Source organism: Panthera uncia (genome assembly GCF_023721935.1).
Source record: "Panthera uncia isolate 11264 chromosome A1 unlocalized genomic scaffold, Puncia_PCG_1.0 HiC_scaffold_17, whole genome shotgun sequence".
NCBI lineage: Eukaryota > Metazoa > Chordata > Mammalia > Carnivora > Felidae > Panthera > Panthera uncia.
In genome coordinates this window covers 4,868,276-4,891,167 of record NW_026057577.1, presented here as the reverse complement: position 1 = coordinate 4,891,167, position 22,892 = coordinate 4,868,276, and the positions used below count along the sequence as shown (strand labels likewise).

The 22,892-nt window shown below is 57.5% G+C and overlaps 2 protein-coding genes across 3 annotated transcripts; one reads left to right on the top strand and one right to left on the bottom strand.

The window, feature by feature from the left end:
- Positions 1 to 4,137: 4,137 nt before the first annotated feature.
- On the top strand, positions 4,138 to 19,836 carry ARF1 (ADP ribosylation factor 1). The gene is made up of 5 exons (XM_049648410.1): positions 4,138 to 4,238; positions 17,989 to 18,173; positions 18,276 to 18,386; positions 18,463 to 18,587; positions 18,688 to 19,836. The coding sequence occupies exons 2-5, from the start codon at positions 18,026 to 18,028 to the stop codon at positions 18,847 to 18,849; spliced, it is 546 nt and encodes a 181-aa protein (XP_049504367.1). The 5' UTR covers positions 4,138 to 4,238; positions 17,989 to 18,025; the 3' UTR covers positions 18,850 to 19,836.
- CA1H1orf35 (chromosome A1 C1orf35 homolog) lies at positions 19,728 to 22,883 on the bottom strand. Of its 2 annotated transcripts, none has more exons than XM_049648404.1 (8): positions 22,709 to 22,883; positions 22,407 to 22,557; positions 22,244 to 22,289; positions 22,075 to 22,157; positions 21,891 to 21,990; positions 21,636 to 21,724; positions 21,106 to 21,234; positions 19,728 to 21,009 (listed from the first exon to the last, which is right to left on the bottom strand). In XM_049648404.1, exons 1-8 carry the CDS (start codon positions 22,800 to 22,802, stop codon positions 20,925 to 20,927), a joined length of 777 nt encoding a protein of 258 aa, XP_049504361.1. In that variant the 5' UTR covers positions 22,803 to 22,883; the 3' UTR covers positions 19,728 to 20,924. The 2 variants fall into 2 exon arrangements, with proteins under 2 accessions (XP_049504361.1, XP_049504362.1); XM_049648405.1 differs by having other exon boundaries at positions 21,891 to 21,963; positions 22,709 to 22,875.
- Between the last annotated feature and the right edge of the window lie 9 nt (positions 22,884 to 22,892).

Below are 22,892 nucleotides of genomic sequence, written 5' to 3'. Positions count from 1 at the left end.
CCTATGGTTCCCCTTCTCCGCAGAACCCAGACCAATACATCCGTGGGACCTGGAGATCCAGCCATGCCCCAAGTGGTTCGGATGAACTGCAGCCTGCGGTGCACGTGTCCACACAGCCTGGCAACAAAACTGACCCCCTGCTAGCTCCTGGTTTCCTCTCCAGCTGGCGGGAGGCATGCTTTTACCTGGTGGATCTAAAACCTTCTGGCTCCTGGGTGGCTCAGTCGGTTAAGTGTCTGACTCTTGATTTCGGCTCAGGTCATGATCTCACCATTCGTGAGGTCAAGCCCTGTGTCAGGCTCTGTGCTGACCACATGAAACCTGCTGGGGATTCTCTCTCCCCCACTCTCTCTGCCCCTCCCCTGCTTGTGCTCTGTCCCTCTCTCTCAGAATAAATTAACTTTAAAAAAAGGAAGCACTAAGTCCTTCTGGCTACAGATTCAGCTGTGCGATCCAGCAAATACACCCATTGCTGGCTGGGGTGGAGGCTAGGGCCAGGTCAACCACAGAGACCCCATTCTAACTACCATGAGGGAGTGGCGCAGGTGGTGGGGCTGATACTGGAACAGGCAGACTACTTGCCACCGTCTCACAAGCAGAAGGGGCATCTGAGACCCGCAGATGTTGGGGGCCACCGTCAGTCTAGAGTGGGGAGGCTGTGTTTGCCGGGGCCCCCTGACAGCCTGGTGAAATGGGCCCTGTGTCAGAATGAGGTTTGATTGGTGCCTAGAATAAATGATGCACCATTTCAAAAGGAACAGATCCAGTTACTGAAAGCTGACAAACATCTGGGGCACGTGACTTTAGGGGTGAGGATTGTATGGACAGGACGCCAGATCCCAAAATGCAGTGAGGGTGGTCAGAACCTTCCAGACCAACCTCCCAGACCCAACACCTGCAGGGGGTCCTGCTGGCTGCATTCCAACTGCACCCCCAGAAAGCCAGGAGTCACGACAGTGAAGGGCCTCATGGAAGGGGCATGGCATGCAGGACTGCTGTGCCTGGTGGCCTCGGTTAGCAGCACCAGGTGCAGCTGACGCCCTCCCTGGCTTCAGTGGTGTGGGAGCAGAAACATTCCCCCTGCTCCTGCAACAGCTACAATGTGACATCAAAGTATCTGAGGTTTCTGTGGCAGGTCCTGCGCGCACTGCTGTTTGGGAGTGACGCCCACATTCAAAAGGGCAGGAGATGCGAAATGTCAAGCAGAAGGTCCTAAGGGTACCCCCCCACCCCCTGTGGTGCCTGCTGAGCAGGGCTGAGAACCAGGCTGGAAACAGCCCTGCCCGGTGGAGCTGGCCTGCCAGGGAGAACCAACCACCCCAGCACAGAAGGGAGCACGGCCCCGGGCCAGGAATGTCTCAGGAATGGCAAGGAGCCTCAGGGGCAGGGCTGGGGTGAGGGTTCAACAGTAGGGGTGCAGGGCAAGGAGGGGCTGACATAAGATGAGGAATCTGAGGCAGGAGCAGCTATGGGGAGGATGAGGACGTTCAAAGGCCCTGAGGTAACACAGGACTCTCACGTGAGTGGAACTGCTCTATGGCCATGACCTTCTGGGATGACCAAAGAGGTAAGAGTCAAGGCCTGGTTGGCTGCAGCCCTGGCCCAGGCCCAGCCCCAGGCCCAGGCCAAGGGGCAGGGCAGCCCTGGAGTGGGGGGGGAAATGAGGTGTGGATGTGAGGGCTGGGCCCACATGGTCAACCTTCAGGCTGCACCAGGAAGGACATGCAGAAGGGTGGGCTCTTGCAGAAGGGTACGGGCGCTCTCCGTACCCACTTGTCTGGATAGGTTTCGGGGTCCTCTCTGGGTCCAGACACAGGCAACACCAGGGCCCCTCTCCGCACACTATCCAGAGAACTCTTAGAGGGGATATGCATGTTGCTGTGGAGGAACCCAGGATAACCAGAGAGCAGCACAGAGGCAGTGAAGTGCCTGTGTCGTGAGAGGCAGTGTGGGGTCGGCCGCAGGCTTGCTAGAGGCGAAGATCCTCGGGCCCCAGTCGCAGCCTCATGACCTGCAGTGGGCTTAAGCCTCTCTGAGCAGACTCAGTCTGCCGCGAACACTGCCCACTTCTCAGGGGCCGCAAACAGAGCTGTGTGAGGTGCCTGCCAGGCTGGGGGTCCTGGAGGGTGTGAACATCTGCACTCCCCGTCTTTCCTGCTCTTGCCCCTTTGCTCCAGCCAGTCCTTGGTCTCTTCCCTGGGGTGGGGGGTTCTTGTTTAGCATCCTGGCGTCTGACCTGGTCCTGGGTCTGGGAACCCCCAGAGGAGAGGAGCTCGACCCCAAACCCCAGCCAGCCCCCACACCTGTGGTCTGGCTGAAAGTGAGAATGTGGGCTGCAGGACCCTGTAGACAGCTCGCCTCGCCCCCTCCTGGCTGAAGTTGGGCAGGCGCCCTGCTCCATCCATCCATCCCTATCCCCAGACTCCAGGGAGGAGGGTCAGGGAGGCCCTAGGTAACCTTAGGTAACCTCAGATGAGCAGCTGGGCCTCAGTTTCCCCAGGTAACCACCTGGCACTTCCTCATTCCCTGCCAGGGGCAGGGATCCTTCCCCTGCTGTGCCTGCATGGGGCCCCCATAAATGTGTGGCCTGGCCTGCAGATGGTCCCTTTCCTCCGGAGAGGACACACCAGGTGGATGGAATCAAGAGGGAAAGTGAATGCCTTTACCTAGAGGTGGATACACAGGAATTAATCTTCCTAAAACTGTGCATGTATCTTTCATGCCTATATATTTTTTTCACAGCTTAAATTTCAAAGGAAGCTTCAGAAGATGTTTGGTGGGAGATTGGCTCTCTGGGGGTGGGGAGCCAGCACCAGCAGAAGGTTTTGTGTCACTCCCTAGAGATACATACTCCTGAGGGTAACTTTGCCTGAGCATTTGTGGCATGTTTAGGGCAGGAGAGACCCCCAGACAACCCAAGCAGATCCATGGAGGTCGCATTTGAGCTGGGAGCCTCAGGCAGAGGAGGGAGGATGATAGCACTGGGGGCAGATGCTGCGGTGCAGATCACAGACTGCTTCATCCATAAGGGGTGAGGTCTGGGGGAGGCTGGGACTGCCAGGTGGGACCTGCAAGGCCTGGCTCACAGGGCCATCAGCCTCTCAGAAGACGGGTTTGTCATTGTTTGGGGCTGAAGGGCAGCTGAGGAGGACTGGGGCAGCCCCCCAGCTTGGAGCAGGCGGGGGAGGGAGGCAGAGAGGAGCAGGAGGCTGCTGACAGGCAGCAAAATACCTCATGCCCTTCTCTGACAAGTGATGGCCCTGCTTTGTGCCCTCTACAACACACGGGTCTGGAGAACCCCTCCAACAATCGTAACAACCCTCTCGAGTGGGAGACCCCTCAAACCAGCACGAGGGGCGGGGGGGAGGAGCCCAGGTGGCAGAAAGGAGGGGGAACCGGGGTTGGCAGGAGGCCAGAGTAAGCTTCCATGTGGGGTCCACAGCCAAGCCCTGAGCCTGGAGACTATGGAGAAGGGAGGCGACTGTCCGCGTCTCCCTTCTGATCCGCCCAAGGTTTCCCGGAGAAGGGGTCTCCACCTTCCAGTTTCCTGGGTCTGGGCTCCTGACCACCCCAGAGCAGCACTGTCCCCTGCTTGGCTTGGTTCCTGCTCAGCCTGTCCAACTGGAAGGCTTCTTCATGTGATCTGCAGCATGCTTCCCCGGGGGCGCTCTTCCGGGCACGCGTGCGGCTGCTTGGGTCACTCCAGGACCCGGACCACCTACTGGTGGCCACCATTACCACACCGGGGGTTGGCGCCCGGGGAAAGGGACCGCAGCCCGCTGCCCGCTGGTCCGCTGGGACCTGCCTGGCCGGGGAGGAAACAGGAACCCTCTCTTGCACCCGGGCGCCGCCTCTCCCGGGGCCGCAATCCCCTCCTCGCCTCAGTCTCCCCATCTACAAAATGGACCGGTGGGTTCTACCTGGCACCTCCCCTAAGAAGCGCGACTGAGGCGCGGACGGACTCCGCCCCGAGTCGGGGAAGCGAGTGCGCAAGCGCAGAGGCGGGAGGGGCGCGGCCCGGGGCGGGGCGGAGTCCTTGTCCCGGCACTCCCGCCCCCAGCCAGGAGTCTGCGCGTGCGTGCTGCAGCAGGGGTGGGCGGGGCCGCGGGCAGACCCGCCTCGTTCCCCAGTGTTCCCTGCGGCAGCAGGCACTGACGTGGCCGCCGTCAGAGCCGCCATCTTGTGGGAGCGAAACCAACGCCTGGCTCGGAGCAGTAGCCTCGCCGCGGCTGCCGAGGGTGAGGCGGCGGGCCGGGGGCCAGGGGCCGGGTGGCGGGCGGCGGGAGCCTGCCAGGGCTACGCGACGCACTGCCCACTGCCGCGGCGGAAGGGTGTTGAGGGCTGTGGTGAGGACGGGCCGGGCGGGGGCCGAGGTGAGGCTGGGGCGGTGAGGCCCGAGGCCGGGCCGGGGACCGGCGCGGAGGGCCGGGCCGGGGGTCGAGTGTGGGGAGGGTGTCGAGTCGAGGCCGAGGTCGAGGTTGGGATGAGGATCGAGGCGGGGCGGGCGCAGAGGGCTGGGTTGGGGGTCAAGTTGAGGCCGGGTGGAGGCGGGGGGCGCCGCGACCGGGATCGGGGTCGAGGCGCGGGGGGGTGAGGCGCGGGCTGCGCCGGGGGCCAGGAGCCCCGGGGACGGAGGCTGGGTCAGGGGTCGGTCGCACCGCGGGGCCCCCGAGCCTCCGCCGTGGTTCTCGCGCCCCCCGGAGCCACCGGGGTGCACGCCCGGAAGTCCGGCCCAGGCCGCGGGTTCCCCAGGAAGCGGTGCTTCCTGCTCCGCCTGCTCCGCCTCCCGCCTCGGGGTCTCGAGGACCAGGAAACTGGAGCCCGCGGCCCGGGACGCCGCCAAGGTCACGCGACGGCCAGGGTTTGAGCCCAGTTCCTGTTGGCTGGCAGGACGGGGGCGGGGCTGCGGGGCGAGGTCCCGGGGTCTGAGTGCTGGGCACTTGCTGCCAGCGGAGGCTCCGGGCGCTCGGCGGGCGCGTCCGCGTCTGTGCGGGGCCCCTTTACCAAAACTTGATGCAAGCCAGGGCCGACTTCCTGGTCGCGGCTGGCGGAGATGAGAACACTCTTCCTTCCTAGTTGGCGCCTGCGGAGTGTACCTGTGGATGGGCCGTCGGGGGCGAGCTGCCTCCGCGGCCCTGCGCTTACTTGTTGCACAGTCGGGGTGGGTCTGGGCGTGGGAGATGGTAGCTTGCTTGTCAGTGCCGAGTCCCGGAGCCGTGCGGCGGCCCGCCCTCCCGTTTTCCCCAGTCACCAGTAGTTGTGTGCTGGTCGGTCCCGCAGGACCGCAGCAGCGCCCGTGGCGAGAGGAGAGGGTCCCGGAAGTGGGTGCTGCCGCTCGTGTGTCCCGGCAGGCTTGTTTCAGAACTAGTGAGCGAGTGGTCAGCACTCCTCTGTGTGCCCTCCTTCTGCATGGTCGGACCTGCGTTTCCAGCGGTGCGTGCGTGTGCGTGTGTGCGAGACGCCGGGCCACGTCGTGGCTCCGCTGACACTGGCCAGATGTGTGCAGTTTCCAGCAGCCACATGAGTGGCCACAAGTGCAAGCGCTGTTCGCAGAGGGGTGTGCATGGAAGGAATGGAGTGTGTGTGTGTGTGTGTGTGTGTGTGTGTGTGTGTGTGTGTAAACCCCAAGTCCGACCATTTCCGACACAGAACTGGTCTGGTTGCTGCGATGAGCGCATATGTCTCTGTCTCCACGAGGCCCCTGGCAGGAGTGTATGTGTATGAGCCCCAAGTCTGGAGGTGTCCAAGCACAGAGCTGGTTTGGTTGCTGGGTGAGTGCACACGTCCCTGTCTTCAGGAGGCCACCTGGCAGGAGTGTGTGTGTATGAACCCCATGTCTGGTCGTGTCCAAGTGCAGAGCTGGTCTGTCATTGCTGGGTGAGCGCACATGTCCCTGTCTCCAGGAGGCCCCTGGTGGAGTGTATGTGTATGAGCCCCAAGTCTGGCGGTGTCCAAGTGCAGAGCTGGTCCATGGTTGCTGGGTGAGCGCACAGGTCCCTGTCTCCAGGAGGCCCCCCTGGCAGGAGTGTGTGTATATGAGCCCATGTCTGGTCGTGTCCAAGCACAGAGCTGGTTTGGTTGCTGGGAGAGTGCACAGGCTCCTGTCTCCAGGAGGCCCCCTGGCAGGAGTGTGTGTGGCTGAGCACAGAGGTCCCTGTCTCCAGGAGGCCCCCTGGCGTGGTCCCTGTCTGCAGACACAAGACTGGAAATGTCTGGCTTGGCGAACGGCTAACTTAAGTGCTGAGCAATCAGCTTCTAAGGAAAGTGCAGAAGGGGAAGCTGGTTCTGGCCCCTCATGGTTCTGCTTTGTAGGTCATGTGGTCTGGTTACTTGCTTTGTGTCATGGACAACTCAAGAGGACACTTCCACTGCACTTCCCTGTCCCGTGGGCTCCGGTAAAGTCTGTGGGCTATGAGCTGCGGAGGTGATGTCACAGTCACATGGAAACCCCTGTGCTCATTGGAGAGCCTGGAGGCCGGGTCTCAGGGTTCCTAAAATGAGAGAGTTGAGCTGTGCTCTCTGCTCCTCATTGGTGTGGCAGTGTCCAGTCTTTCAGAAGCGATTTTGACCTGGGAGAGGGTTGGCCGGAACCCTGCCTGCTGGCAAAGGACGGCTTTGCCGAGTTTATGAGTGGGGGGGGGGGGGGTAATTCCAGGTCACAGTGTAACTGCTCGGGTGCTTGTTCTGGTGATTATTAGGCACTCTTGAAAGCATAGGTGTGTGACTGTTAAGGCATTGCAGCTTTATGGCTTTGTCACTGTTCAGGAAGGTGGTCCACACTTGGAGGGGTCAGGTGGCCTGATTAGTGGAAAGCAATGTAGCAAGGTTGGCACAAAAGCATCCAAGCTCCTGATTCCTAGGAGTCCCTCAGCAACCCCCCCCCCCCCACACACACACACACATACACCTCCTCAGCTTCCTTCCAGGAGTTGGAAGCAGTGGCAGAGCTGACTGATGCGGGGACGTGCCGCCCTCCACTGGGTCCCCATGGACCCCTATTTCCTGGTCTCTGCACACCGTGGCCACCAGAGCTTGGCATCCTGTCATCGGCAGCCCTGACTAAAGTCAGGAAGCAACCACAAAAACATAAAAGGCAGGGAGATGTTACAGATGTGGGAGTGATTCTGTTCAGGAGGCTGACTTTTCTGTATCTCTTGAGGCCACAGAGGTGACCCTTAGTGCATACCATAAATTACTGGATGCCCAGTTATGATCCACACACGGTTCTAGAAGTTGGAAGTGCATGGTAGATTTGGGAAACACTAACTAGCGTTTAGTCAGAATTTAATAAGCTTTGCTCCTTGAAGGGGTGCCGGAAAGGGTTCCAAGAGGCACTTCATCTGGCAAATACCTGATGCTTTTCAGTTTGTGTTACATAGGAAATCAGTTTTGTGGAGTCGTACATGGAAGCTAAACAGGAAGCTTGGGGGTTCTGGTTCTCTAAGGTCCTGAAAACTTTACTGTGAAGTGTCAGTGTCCCATCGGTATGACTTCGGCCAGTGGCCAAGGAAACAATTTCACGATTCCGTCTGGTCTCCTTCGTGAAGAGTGGGAATGAAGGGTGAGTTAGACATGCCAGCGTTTTGATCACTGGATCCAAAACAAAGTCTGTCTCAAACATTGCTGTCAACAGCGTTATCCTGTGAATTTTCCTATCATCTGTAGGTGAGCACGGGGTTCCTAATTAACTGAATCCATTAATTTATACTTAAAATACTGTCTGTTGTGTTGATTTTGGTGGTGAAACTTGGCTGAAGATATTTACAGTTTTCAGCATTTTTGTCTGTCAAAGTGATGGGAGACTGCCAGTTCCTGGGGAGATGGACGAAAAGGCACTAAGTCCCCGTTGCTGGTACCTGAGGGCAGGTCCCGTGCAGTCAACAGTGACTTTCAGTCTTAGTTCCTTCCCTGAAATGTCCAGGACGGTCAGATTGCTCCAGCGTGGAGTTCATTGTTGACTGGATGGCTTCTTCCCCACAAACTCATTTTTAGGAGAAGTGTATGTGTAGATGTGTGTGATTAATTTCTGGGCCCTGATAGATGTGCTTTTACAGTTTTTCCTCCTGTCCCTGACAGTCAGTCTCGGATGCCCAGGGAAGTGTGCCTCAGAGGAGGGAACGGGTGGATGTGTGGTGCTGGGGCAGTGAGCAGAATGGGGTGCAGGGTCCTGCGGGTCTGGTAACAGAAAGCCTCTCCCAGGCAGGGGCACGTGGCCGTTTGGAGAACTGTCAGGAGCAGGTGAGGGCAGGGGGGCCTGGGGAGACCTGCTGCAGGCCAGTGGTCCTCGTCCCCAGAAAGAGTATGTTCCATGTGCCCTCAGGTCATAAAAAGTCTGATTTCTGGGACACCTGGGTGTCTCAGTCGGTTAAGTGTCTGACTTTGGCTCAGGTCATGATCTTGTGGGTTCGTGTGTTCAAGCCCCACGTCAGGCTCTGTGCTGACAGCTCAGAGCCTGGAGCCTGCTTCAGATTCGGTGTCTCCCTCTCTCTCTGCCTCTCTGTCTGTCTCTCTTTCAAGAATAAATAAACATTAAAAAATTTTAAAAAAAAAGTGATTTCCTACACTCCATCGTGGTTTGTGTACCAAACCACTTTTTCTTTTTTGTACGCAGCCTTGATAGATGTTCTGAATTTTCCAGGAATGCAACTACCTTGTAAATCAAGGGAGATTGCATTCTGTTCTCTGTGGTACCTTCTCAAGAGCTGCCCTCCGTTTCCAGGAGAAAATGGCCTGTGTGGTGGATGCAGCCGCCCTGTGTATGGGAAGTGAGCGTGTGGGTCTGCAGTGGTCCCTGGTCCCTGGCGGGTGGTTCCTCGGAGCTTCCTGTGTGGGGGCTCACACTCGCCAACAACTCACTGTCCTGTGACTTCCCTGTGATGAGCAGATGGAGCTGCAGGACGGGATGTACCCCAGCTGTGCCGGCTGCCAGCTTCCTCTCGGGATGGTGGGGTGGCACTGTGAAGCTCCACGGGCGTGTCGGCTCCGACCCTTGTGAGGACCCTTCCTGGCGGGTGGTGTACAGGCATCTGACTTTGCCAGTGGGCCCCTGCTGGTGCCAGAGGGGAGATAAGGATACCAGGGCACAGGCAGGTACCGGGGTGGGGAGGCTGCCTTTCAGAGGGTGAGGCAGGCAGATCTGGGGACGAGGGGGATGGAGAGGAGGTTCTTGGTTAATGTTGGGGGTTTGGTGTTAGTGGAGACCTGTGGGGAGGGGTAGAGATGGGGTCCTGTGGAGGGTGGCACCAGAGTGTGAATGCAGGGTGCTGACCTGGTCCGGCCTAGGGGTCCGTGGGGACCCTCGAGAGGCTTCAGGTGGAGAACGGTGTGATTAGGCATGTGAACCAGAGTCATCCCCCACCCCCCACCAGGGCTGCCTGAGGTTGCATGCAGGGTCGGAGGAGTGGTTCTCAGAGCTGTCTGGTGCTGGGAGTTCCGGCGGAGGGCCCGCCCCCCCCCCCCCCAAGCTTCCTCCAGAAGAGGTGGGGCTGTGGGTTTTTAATTTTGTTCTCAGTAATGGTCCCTCTAAGTCCCTTGAAGACCCAGACCGAGGGTTGAGGATTGGCCCCTGTGCTGAGAGAGCTTCAGGACCTCCTGCCACCCTGGGTGGTTTGCAGGAGGGCTTGCTCCTACCTCCCCGTCCTTGGAGGGTGTGGATGGGGGTCTCTGGCCCCTTGGAGTCCATGTGGTAGGAGAAGGTGCAGCGACTGGCCACAGCACGTTTGTGGGGGACCCCACCGAGAGAGATGCCCCTGACAGTCTGTTCACTGTGCACGTGCTGGCACTCCTCACCCTTCTGCCCCACTCGTGTCCTGCTCAGCCTCCGTGTGTGAGTGTGCTGAGCTTGGAGCCAAAGGGCTGCTTCCTGCGGATGGTGGAGTAACAGACTGAGCGGGCACCTCCGTGGAGAAGGTGCTGGGGGTGTGGTCAGGGTGGGGCCCCAGGGTCTCTGGACACATTCCCCTATGTTCCCCTGCAGCTGGTCCAGGCTTGCGCGGATCAGTAAGGTCGGTGGTAGGACCCTTCTCAGGCTGATAGGTGCTGTACAGCTGCCATGGTTTCTCAGATGCTGCTTTGCCTTGTGCTCACAAATTACTTGAATTTCCCCGTTTTCAGCTCAATTTGTTGTGCATTTCAGTGTTGTTGGTTGATGCAAATTTGCTTTTTTGATCTTCAGTTTTTTTCAGTAACAAGTCTTTCAGACTTGACTGCATTTGGGGTCAGAGAGGGTATCTGTGCCCTTAGGTGTAAGCCAGAGTAGAATGGGAGGCCAAGTGTCCGTCCTATGGGCTAGAATACTGTGGGACCTTCATGACTGCCAGAGCCAGAAGTGGAAGGCCTTGTGGCCAGGAACCAATCAGGAATAAGAAAATACTGTGAAGCGGTCCGTGTCTGCCATCAGGACAGATGCAGAGAGCTGAGGGGCTCTTCCACACAGCAGCATCCTGGCCAGGCTCAACTTGTGTGTCTCCTTCTCTCAGGTTGGAGACCATGTGCCACGTGTGTCCAGGGTCCTGCGTGGACCGTGTCTGATCCGTCCTTGTTGTCTAGTTGGAAAGTGTGACACGTGTGTCAAGGGTCCTGCGTAGACTGAGTCTCATTGGTCCTTGTTGTCTAGTTGGAGACACATGTGACATTTGTATTCATTGGTCTTCTGTAGAAGGGTATTGGTTACATTGGGCTAGCCTATGTAGGATTTTTTTTTAATATATATATATATTTTTTAACACTTAATTATTTTTGAGAGAGACCATGAGTGGAGGAGAGACAGAGAGGGAGACACAGAATCCGTGGCAGGCTCCAGGCCCTGAGCTGTCAGCACAGAGCCCAACGTGGGGCTCGAACCCACAAGCCCTGAGATCATGACCTGAGCTGAAGTCGGTGTCAGACAGATGCTCCACCCACCGAGCCGCGCAGCACCCCTTAGGATTTTGCTCCATTGTATACATTTCAGAAGAACAGAAGTTTGGTGAAGTGTTTAGAGGGTAGTTATGTTACAAAACAGTAAGTAAAAGTGTAAGACTGAATTAAGGGGGAACTAGGAACTGTAAACATGTTCTTCTGTTCAGTGCCTTGTTTTTTGTAGCTGATAGTGAGTAGGGTTCGTTGCGTGTGGTTAGACTGTCCCACCGGTGCCTGTTCTGGTGGACAGTGGACAGTGGCCCTTGGGTATTCACATTGCTGTGTTACTGTTGATAGGAGCTGCAAGTGATGAGAAAACTCATTTCTGGGTGTTACATTTCACATTGAATCAGAAGCTGGCAAAGAGCCAGCTAAATTGAATCTCAGTAGTGTTGTGCCCTTGGAGTCAGACCTGCCAGGTCCTGCCCCCACCGTCAGCCACCATAGACTGAGTGTGAAGTGAGGGGTGGGGGTGGGGGCTGGGATCACTGCACAGGGGCCAGCCCTTGGGCCTGACTGGGTCCCGTAAACACCCTGAAGGTTTGTGCCGGAAGGCCCAATGGCAGTCCCTAGGCAGTTCCTCATCAGAACTGGCCTTGGGGTGCTGGTCAGAATGATCTGGTTCTGCACTGTGTGTTTCATATGGAAAGTTCCTAGTGGTACAGGGTGGGGGCAGGGGGGGTTGGGGAGCTGGGTGTAGAAGAAGGTACACATGTCTTGGGATGTGGTGGTGGGGAGCTGGGTGAAGGTGGAAGATAGACATGTCCTGGGATGTGGTGGGGGAGGGGGAGCTGAGTGAAGGTGGAAAGAGACATGTCCTGGGACGTGGGGGGCAGTGTGGTGACCCATTGACAGTACTGGATGGTGTTAGAAACCTTGGAAATTCTCACAGGAGAGTAACATGGAACTGTGTGAGGTGGTGGGTGTTAGCTAGAGTTGTGAACACGTAATTACAGGGAGACACCTTGTTGCATACCTGAAACTAATACAAGGTATAGGTCAGTCATAGGAATAAAACTGATGGAAATAAGAGAGATCAGTCCACTTAGGTGCCTTGGGTGTGCCGGGCTGTGTAGTGTCCCCTCTGGCTGTGTGGATTCCTGTGTGTCACACTGCGTTAGGGCTCTGTGGTGTATCTGCCTAGCACTAGTACTGGCACGTTCAGTTTTCCTGGTCCACTGGTGTTTACAAACTAGGTACACTAGGTAATATACTCTGCTGTAGAAGAAGCCCTAGGCTACAGAATGACATGTTGTGCTGATGGGCAGGGTGATGGCCTGAGGTTTTATTTGTTTAGCTGAGGCCCTGGAGTCCAAAGCTGGTGTGCAGAAAGCAGTTTGCAAGAGATTGCATGTGGCCTACAAAAGTAGAGGGCCCCTTTTATTTATGTATGTATTTTTATTTAATTTTTTAAGAGAGCGCGAGCAGGGAAAGGGGCAGAGGGAAACAGAATCTCATGCGGGCTCCACGCTGAGTGTGGACGCAGGGCTCTATCCCATGATCCTGGGATCAAGACCTGAGCTGAATCAAGAGTAGGACGCTCAGTGGATTGAGCCACCCAGGAGTCCTGAGGACCCATTTTACACTTAGGATCTATATGTCAGGGATGGATGGGGCTTTGAGTGATTGACAACCTGTGCACATAGGTGGCTGCTGTGTCAGGGATGGATGGGGCTTGAGTGATTGACGACTGGTGCACATAGGGGGCTGCTAGAAAGCAGTTGCTCATTCATGAGACCCTTAAAAAACGGTTCTTAGTGCATATGAGCTCTGGAAAAATCAAAACGAGGGTATGAACTGTGAGGCGGAACATGTTACTGTATGTAAGTTGAGTCCAATAAACTTGACTTGTAAGAAGTGGGGGGGCAGCTGAGGGGCTCAGCCAGTTAAGTGTCTGACTTCAGCTCAGGTCATGATCTTACCATTGGTGAGTTTGAGCCCTGTGTCGGGCTCTGTGCTGACAGCTCAGAGCCTGGAGCCTGCTTCGGATTCTGTGTCTCCCTCTCTCTCTGCCCATCCCCTGCTCGTGCTCTGTGTCTCTCTTTCTCTCTCTTTCTCTCTCTTAAAAAATGAATAAAAAAGGTCAAAAAATTAAAAAATAAGGCTGAAAGATGAAGAGCTGAGAGGTCACCCAGCTTTTCACTCATGTAGGGAACTCAAACATCTGAGCTCCCCTTTATGGAGGAGGCCGAGTGGTGCATCGTGTCCGCAGTGCAGAATGGAGCCCAAACCCCAATGTGTTTGTCTCCCTGGGTCAAATCAAGCTCTACGTTGGTGGTTGCCTCTTGGCCATGATGGCAAACTGCTCAGGTCATCTTGGTCTTCGCTGGTAGAGATTCTGCTGAGTCGATGATTTCAGAGAAGGTGACAGACTTTGTTCCTTGCTTACTCTGAAACCTCAGAGGCCTGTCAGAGGAGAGGCTGGGGTTACAGGCGGAAGTCACAGTAAGTTTTTTCTCTTTGGCAGCTAAACCAGTCATGTTGGATTCATTTATTGGAGCGGAACGGGCGTAAACTCACAAGGCTACATTTCTTTCTGGCTGGACTGGCTTCCCCACGGAGGCCCCATCGCTGGCCTTGACCCATAGCCACATAGACCTCTTTATCCGAGAACGTGGGCCGCCAAGGTCTTTGCTTTACGTTGTTTCTGGTCCTAACAGAGGGAAAACTTGTTGCCTCGAGGCTGTGGGGCTGGAGGGAGCCCTTCTGAGAAAGTCTGTGTTTTCATTGCTCACTGGTGCAGAGGGTCATCATTGTAAACAGGAAAGATGAGTTTTGATTTGAGCTTAAGGGATTCTGGTGGCAGAGGGTGTGACATAGGCCACAGGATGGCTCCGAGGTCCACCTTTCTCCTGAGGTCCACCTTTCTCCTGTGGCAGATCCTCTGTTAGGTCTTGACATTTTGCAAAACAGTAAATGTGCTGGGGTAGGCCAGGAGCCAGCAGGGTCGTGGGCCAGGTGCAGGTGTAGACGCTTCTCGGCTGGGGGAGACCAAGCGCCCGTGTGGTAGTGTCTTGCACCCAAAACTGCACGCTCACCTCGTCAGTCCCCTTGGGGCTCCAGAGTTTGATGTGTTGGAGAACCACAGGGGAAGGACCCAGACCACATTGGTAACGAGGGCTCAGCAGAGCCGAGCAGGCCAGGGGCAGTGTGTGGGCAAGTGGGGACTTGGGGGCTGGTGGCGGCACGCTGGGGGGAGGAGGCTAACAGGCAGTTTTACCCTGAAATGGTCCACCTGCCCACGTGGGGGCTGGGGAGAGTGCAAGTGACATTTTTACCCCTCGGTCCCCAGGACTCTGTGATCATGGTAAGGACAAGATTACATTAGTGCTAAGACAAGTGGAGATAGCCCGCCCACTCCCGTCTCTCCGAGATCACCCCTGTCGTGGCTCCACTGCAGTGGCCACATCTCTAGATGAGCATGCTGATGACACCCCCTTGGGGGTCCGCTTGGACAGTGCGGGCTGGCCTCAGCCCTCTGGATCACCCTCACCCCAGCAACAGGAAGAGTATGGCAAGGGGTGGGGGGGGAATCACCTGCTGCAGAGCCAGGTGGGGATGGCATATGTTTCAAGTGATCTCTTGTGTTCATTTTCATCCTTGGGCCTTCTGTACCTGTCATCGGTTTTTCCCTTGCCCTGGGATAGCCAGGCCCCACTGTAAAGCCATGCCTGTGGCGTGTCCCCTTCTCTGGAGCTCTGCCTCCCTCCTCCACCTCTTTGCAGGGACATGGCTCTTGTTCTGCCCTTCCCCTGCATCGCCACCTTGGCTGAGGGCACTGCTGTGTCACTGGGGTAGAGTGCTGGGACCCTTGGTGTTCTTAGACTGCATCTGTGTCCGTGTCTGTACCCCAGGCTCTTTCAGGCTAAAGGTTTCTGTGCTCCTGCAGGGTGTCACAGCAGAATCTCCTCCCCACGCTTTCCTGTGTTGTTTTTTGGAGTTTCCATCAGTCAGATGGTAAATTTGTTTGTTTGGTTTAGAATTTCTGTCCTTTCCCCCTCATCCTGCAAGCCTTGGGAGCTGTTTTCAGTTCACAGCATAACCGTGGGGAAGGCACAGACTCCCTCAGGGCAGTGTCCCCACCTGGGGGACCCGCATTGATGCTGCAGCACCCAGGGCCCATCCTTTCGTGGGGAGGACAAGTATGGGATGACATGGACCCATCACGTGATGGCTGTCACCACCCTCACAGCCCAGCCCCCCTGTGTCCCTAGTCATCCCTCCTTTCCCTAATCCCCGAAGCCACTGGGGGGATCCTTTTCCTGTCTTCGTGGTTTTCCTTTTCCAGAGCGCTGGGCACTTGGAGTCCCACAGTGCGCAGCCATCTTGGATTGGCTGCTTCCGCTTAGTGACATGTGGTTAAGCCATTTCTCTTTAGCGCTGAGTGATGTCGCTTGGCGTGGATGGACCACAGTCTCTTTACCCGTCACCTTATGGAGGACGTCTTGGTTCTTCAAGTTTGGGTGGTTGTGGGTAAGCTGCCGTAAACATCCACGTCCAGGATTTTGTGTAAAAGCCCAGAAGCTCGACTGCTGGGTCGCACCGTGCAACAATGTTTGGTTTTGTGAGAAACCACCAAACCCTTCCACGGTGACTATGAGGTTTCAGGTCCCCACCAGCAAGGCAGAGTTCCTGTGACCCCCCCCCCGCCCCATGCTATGCAACTTGTGCGGGTGTGGGGGGTTTGGGCCCTTCTCATAGGTGTGTAGTGGGCAGCTGGGTGTTCTCGTTTGCATTTCCCGAAGACATACTGACTTGGAGATTTTTCTCGTGCTCATTTGCCATCTGTAGGTCTTCTGTGGGGAGGGGTCTGTTAAGGTCATTGACCCATTTTAAAATTCTTTTTTTTTTTTTTTTTTTTTAATTTTTTTTTTCAATATTTATTTATTTTTGAGACAGAGAGAGACAGAGCATGAATGGGGGAGGGTCAGAGAGAGGGAGACACAGAATCTGAAACAGGCTCCAGGTTCTGAGCTTTCAGCACAGAGCCCGACGCGGGGCTCGAACTCACGGACCGTGAGTCGTGACCTGAGCCGAAATCGGCCGCTTAACCGACTGAGCCACCCAGGCGCCCCGACCCATTTTAAAATTCTTACGTGCAGTTTCAGTCTGCTGGGTATCAAGTTCTAAGTGGTTTTTTTTTGGCATTTCTTAGATGGCAGTCCGTGATCAGGCGTGTCTCTTGCAAATATTCTGTCTGGTTGATCTTCCCGTTCTCTTGACCCTTGACCTGGTTGTTCCCGGATTGGGAGTTTGTGGCTTTCACAAAGTTAAGCTCATCAATTCTTCTATTGACCATGCCTTTGGTGTCGTATCTAAAAAGACATCCCCATAGTGAAAGTATCCTTTTTTTTTTTTTCCATAACGTGTGCACAGGTTTGTGTGTTTCACCTTGGCCGTCAGGTCTGCTGTGTTCTGACTCCCCATTCTTGTTTTGTGTGCCCTGGGTCCCCACCTTGTTGGCTGCAGCCATGTGAGGGTTGGGGGTTCTGTTTGTTTTTTCCTTTGAAATAGTCTTCTCTCTTCCTTCCCCCCAAATTCCTTCTTTTCTTTTGTTCTCTTCCATTGGTGGCTCTTAGAGGGAGACTTGCATGGCTGTTTGCGGTCATCCAGATGCAGGCAGCCGTGCGTCCTGGCTCGGCAGCCTGTGGGTGTCTGTCCTTGTGTGCAGCACAGTGTGCACCCACACCCTCCCTCCTGGACGTGGGTGGCAGAGTTCCTGGGTCTGTTGCTCCTGGAAGGTCCAGCCACATTCTCATTGCTCCCAGAACCTGTCTCCCCCTTTTTCTGTTTGTCTTTGTCGCTTGGGCACCTGTTCATTAGTGATTTCAACAGTGAGCTGAGTTTGAATGTGTGTGTTTGGTCCGTTCTGTGTTCCCAAAGGATTTGTCATCCTCTGTGTATATTAGGAGAATGGGCTGTCTGCAGAAAAGGAAGCGTTACAGTAAAGGTCGTTTTAAATTTTAATTTTTTGAATAGGTAATAGCAGCAATAAACTGTCAAAAATGCACTGAGGCGCGGCGTCCAGCTGGCTCATTCACTGGAGCGTGAGACTTTTATCTTAGGGTTGTGAGGCCAGGCCCCACGTTGGGTGTAGAGATGACTTAAAAATAAAATCTTTAACAGTAACAAGTGCACAGAAACCAGCTTGAAGGCCTCTGCTGGCATGCCCAGGCCCGTGGGAGCGTCAGGTTCACAGTAGGGTGGGTGATTCCCACCCAGTGCTGACTGGACTGGCACAGAACTGACAGGCGTCCTGGTGGTAAAGTGGGTGTGTTGGGTGCTGACCAGGAGTGGGAACATGTGTGGTCTCAGCTGGTGACGCAGGGCAGACCTGTACCCTCTGCAACTCCCGCAGACCATGGAGCTCCTGGCTGCTCCTGGGGGCGGGGGCAGGTGGCCAGCCTTCTTCCTGGTCTTGCAGGCGCTCGGTGTAAAGGCTGCCCAGCGCCTGGGTGCTTGGCTTCATAAAGGCAGCCAGCCATAAACACCCAGATTCCCAAACAGTGTGCATTTGAGAAGGTGGCCAGCTCTTCTAGGTGCCTGTTTGGAAATGAAAGTGCCCGCCTATGGGGAGGTCAGGCCCCGGTGGCTCCTGTGCCCTGGGGGCTGTGGGATGGAAGACCACTCCCTTGGGCCCAGCGTTTCTGCTCTGAACGAGGGGAGCCTGTGGCAAACGCAGTCCCTGATGCGGCCCATGGGGTCACTCCCCCTGGGACTTCATGGCCTGTGTGCTGCCCAAGAGCCTAGATGCTGTCTGGCTCCGAATCCTGTCTGTGGGTGAGCGCTAAGCTCTGAGCACGTCACGTTGGTGTGGTTGGCTCTGGCCTGCGTCACTGCCGGGATGGTTGTTTCTGGCCCCTCTTGTTGCACGGTTGAGGAGCTTGCGTCCTGTGAAAGCCACAGCCATTGGGTGAACAGCATTCCCTCTGCGGGTTGTACATCAGTCTCCCTTCTGCTGCTTGGGAACCAGATGTGGTCAGCTTCCACCCTGTGAGCTGTCAGAGGTCAGACCTGTCCTTCCGCCGGAGCGCCCCTGCGCTGCTGGCCCTGGGCGGCACAGAGACCCAGGGACCCCTGTCTCCACAGGTTTCTCTGGCCAGTGTTGCTCCCCCCAGTCTACAGCATGGGAAATATCTTCGCAAACCTCTTCAAGGGCCTATTTGGCAAAAAAGAGATGCGCATTCTCATGGTGGGCCTGGATGCTGCAGGGAAGACCACCATCCTGTACAAACTGAAGCTGGGTGAGATTGTGACCACCATTCCCACCATAGGTGAGGAGACCGCGGGCGGGGGGCAGGGGGGTGCAGCAGGGGAGGGGCATGGGCCTCTCACTGCTTGGGGTGGCAGGCTGACCAGGGTCGTGGCCCCCACAGGCTTTAACGTGGAGACAGTGGAGTACAAGAACATCAGCTTCACCGTGTGGGACGTGGGCGGCCAGGACAAGATCCGGCCCCTGTGGCGCCACTACTTCCAGAACACACAAGGTGAGCGGAGGGGCTGTGGCCTGCGGGAGAGTCTGGGGCGCCATCGGCGCCCGTCCTGACGCCCACGGCTCCGCAGGCCTCATCTTCGTGGTGGACAGCAACGACAGAGAGCGTGTGAACGAGGCCCGTGAGGAGCTCATGAGGATGTTGGCGGAGGACGAGCTCAGGGATGCCGTCCTGCTGGTGTTCGCCAACAAGCAGGTATGCGCGCCCGTGGGCCCCGGCCATGCAGGGTGGGAGGCGGGAAGGGGTGGTCCCTGCTGCCCACTGACTGGAGGTCGTCGGCCTCTCCCACCACCAGGACCTCCCGAACGCCATGAATGCAGCCGAGATCACGGACAAGCTGGGCCTGCACTCGCTGCGCCACAGGAACTGGTACATTCAGGCCACCTGTGCCACCAGCGGGGACGGGCTCTATGAGGGACTGGACTGGCTGTCCAATCAGCTCCGGAACCAGAAGTGAGCTGCGCCCCCTCCCCCCCACTCCCTCCTTCCACCCTGCTTTACTCTCATGTGGTGTGAGTGCCAGAAGCTGTCTCCATGGTCGGTCACAGTGTGCTTCACCATGCTGTAAATGTGCAGACGCAGCCTGCAGCCGGGTTTTTATTTAATGTAAATAGTTTCTGTTCCCAACGAGGCAGTTTCTGGTACTCCTATGCAATATTACTCAGCTTTTTTTATTGTAAAAAGAATCAGCCCACTGTTCAGTACTGAGAAGGGATTTTAGGCTCACGGGGCCCCCAGGAGTTGCTGTCGGGGCCAGCCTGGCGCTCGCTTCTCCTATGGGCGTTAGGTCTGTGTTGGAATCAATTTTGGTGGTTGGTTTTTAACCCGAACTCAGTGCATTTTTAAAACAGATAAAAACACAAGGCAAGGAGAACACTTGAACACACGGAAGGGAGAAACGTGCCTAGTTAGGTTCTGCGGTAAAGGGCTGGCGTCTGGTCCACTGGTGATCCGTTTCCTGTCGGGAACGTGACGGGGCAGAGCCGGCCATGGTCTATCCTGCATGGTCACGACAGGGTCCCCGTGATTTGCTGTCTCCGGTGGTCCTGCCTCCCCTAGCGTTTGTCCTCGCACCTGTGCCCACATGGCCGCCCAGGGGGGATGGGCTGGGGGCTGCGGCCACCACTCCCAGGGCCCTCAGGGGGACCCCCGGAGCCCCCGTCCACATGTGCTTTCACTCCCTCAGCCTGCAAGGGTCAGGTTTGCCACCGAAACGACGACGTCTACTTTTTTCTTTCGTATTTTGATAAACACTGAAGAAGCTGGAGCCGTTCAACTTTATCTTGGGGAAATCCTCAGAACTGGTTTATTTGGTGTCGTGGAACCTCTTACTGCTTTCAATACACAATTAGTAATCAACTGTTTTGTATACTTGTTTTCAGTTTTCATTTCGACAAACAAGCACTGTAATTATAGCTACTAGAATAAAGTCTCTTAACTAGTTCACGGCTCTCCAATGCTTGGTGCCACTAGCCACAGCTCACCTCTGGGAACAGGAGCAGGACACACAGGCCACTGGCTTCGTGGCAGGTGTGGACGTGGCCCAGTGCCCTGGCAGTGACTGCCTCGTTGGCCTCCCTGCTGGCAGTGCCAGGCCATGATAGGGACAGCAGGGTCACTGCATGGGGACCGGGGGGGGGGGGGGGGGGGGGCGCTGCCCTTGCCCATATCACCTGGCCTGTTGGGGGGATGGAGGGCAGGAAACCTTGGCCAAGCTCTGTGTTGCTGCCATGTAGGCCATCCTTGAATCCTCAGTGCCCTGGCTCCCCCAGCCAGCTGTGACTATGGACTGGCTGGAGTCCAGGCTCCCTTGCCCTGGGGATGCCCAGTCTGGCCCTTCCCTCCACTAACAGGTTGAAAAGCCAGGGCCAGGGTTAGACAGACATAATTGTCTTTAGTTAGATTAATTTTCAAATCCGAAGCAAAAGATGCATATTTCCTTATTAGGGATCCAGCCTGGGTCCTGTGCTCACTCTGCTGGGTTGTAAGAGGTCCCCTCCCTGCAGAGGAGGGGAGGCCTGGGGTTGGGAGCTAGTGCCCCACTTTGCCCCCCTCTCCAAGGAGTCCAGGGGGCAGGTCCCTTGGCACCTGGAGTGGGGTGGGGGAGACTCCAGGTACAAGTCTTCACCCTCATGATCTACATGTCCAGCCTGTCACCCAGGGTGAGATGTGACCCAGGTCTCCTGGTACATCTGACATCACTGCCCAGGGACAGGCCCACCAGGGTCTCTGGCTGGTCTTACTGGAACCCTATACCGTCGTCATGTTCTCCCCTGCCCCTTTCTACTGGAACATGTGACAACCTACCCTTGAGTGTGAAATACTTTCCCCTTAAAATAACTTTATTTAAGTACAAAGAGTGAATTAAAGAAAAATAGAAGTAGCTGTACTTGGCCACCCCAAAGCCGCACGGGGGCTCCCCAGGCTATGCCCCCTGCCCTCCTGCCAGGGGCTGTCTCTGGGGCCAGGGCCCCTGAAGGGGGGGCGGGGAGGAGGTCTGCTGGAGGCTGGAAACTGTCAGCAGGTCTGGCTTCAGTCACTGTGGTGGCCACGCCGCCGCCTCTTACAGCTGGGTGAGGAGGAGCTGGAGTCCGAGTTGTGCCTGCGACGCCCGGGCCTGGGGAGACCGCGGAAACCGAAACCCGGTGGGTGGGTGTGAGGCTGCCCTGCCCACCCCACCTGCCAGGCTGCCCCAAAGCAGAGGCACACCTACCCAGCAGGAGCTGGGGGCAGTGGGGAAGTCCCCCTGCTCCTGTGTGCCTTCTCTTTCTTCTTCTCTTTCTTGTGCTTCTTCTTTTTCTTCTTTTTTTTCTCTTTTCTGCTTTTCCTGTGGCCCTCGGGGCTGCAGGGAGGGGCAGGGCACACAGTGCTGGGCGGTGAGAGGGTCGCACCGGGTACCGACCACCCTCCTACCGCTAAGTAGCGGCAGGTACAGGCAACTCGAGGGACAGCCCCTTGCGGCAAATGCCACTTGGCCCCCGCCCCACCACGTATGCCCCGATAGGTGACAACCCCCACACCCCCTATGCAGGGCACCAGCAGAGCGCAGGGGCTCGCCCTTCCACCTGAGCGCCTCCCTCCAGAGATCCCAGCAGGCAATGGGGACCCAGGCCCCGGAGGGAAGAAGGGACAGGAGCTGGGAAGGGCACTGACCCAAAGGCAGCCTGCAGCCGCGCCACTAAGAGAACCTGGAGTTATGTGCAGCCCCACCCTCTCCCTGGGAGCTGGGGGGGCGGCCCTTACCCCGGCTCCGCCTTCTCGTCCTCAGACCTAGGCTTCTTCCTGGCGGAGGCCGGAGAGGACGCCAGCCGGCCACTGTCCACGCGATGGTGCTGCGGTGGGAGGCCACTTTGGGGGGGTGCGTGGGAGGTGCCCCGGGATGCCAACGGGGAGGACCAGCTCCGGTTTCCCGGGCCGGGAAACGGGAGTGCCCCATGAGCAGAGACGGCCAGCCCCTGACCCTGAACCGCGGGATCCCCGGGTGTTATGGGCACTTACCGTGAACACGGAGAGCCCCAGCTTGGCGGCCTCCTTGTCTTCTCGGGACAACGCCACTCGGCCTGCGGAGCCACTGCGGGAACGCGGGTGATAAGCCCCCCTGGTGAGAACGCCCCGGCCTCCCTAATCAGGTCGCACTTCCATTTGGGCAACTTGGGCAGAGTCCACCCCCCTCGCAACACACCTGGAGCTCCCCAGGCCCAGCAGCCGGTCCACTCCCTTCTCCTCGTGGTCCCCTCCTTCCCGCTTACACACCTCGACAAAGTCCTGCGCGGAGGGCCAGAGGGTGCTTGCGGCGGGCAGCTCGCGGCCCTGCCCCGCCTCGCCCCCACCCCCCAGGAGGATCTCCTCACCTCCTTGCTCAGGCCAGTGGGCTGCTTCCGCACGTTCTTGTAACCTCTGCGGGGGTGGCGCGCGCAGGCTTCAGGGAGCGGCCGGCCTCGCCTGGACCCCTGCTTCTCCGTCCCCTCCGCGCCCCCCACCCGGAACTCCCCCAACCCCGCGGGGTTCACTCACAGCGCCGCCATGAGCGCCTCCTGCTCTGCCTGCCTCACGGCCGCCAGCTCCTCCTCCCGGCTCAGTCCCGCGCCGTCCGCCCGACCCTTGGCGTACCAGGTGAGGTCGCGGCCCTTCTGCCAGCGGCCCACAGGGGCCATCAGCGAGTTGCCTGTGGAAATGCAGCGCCGAGGGCTCGGCCCGCGGGGTCTGCGCGGCACCGTCGCTCCCCGCACCCGCGGCCCATGCAGCTCCCGCGCTCCCCGCGCCCCCTCGTCCTCCGCACCCGCACCCCCCAGCCCCGGGCCTGGCACCGCGCTGACCCAGGTAGTTCTCTCTCTGCTTGTCGGTCTTCACGTCCTCCCAGCTGAACTGGTCCTGCCCGCCGCGCACACCGCCCCGGCTGGAGCCGAACATGGTTCCCGGCCGTCCGCCGCCCCCGGGCCTGTCTCCCGAAGCCCCGGCCTCGCCGCCCCGGGCGGCGCCGCCGCCGCCGCCGCCGCCGCC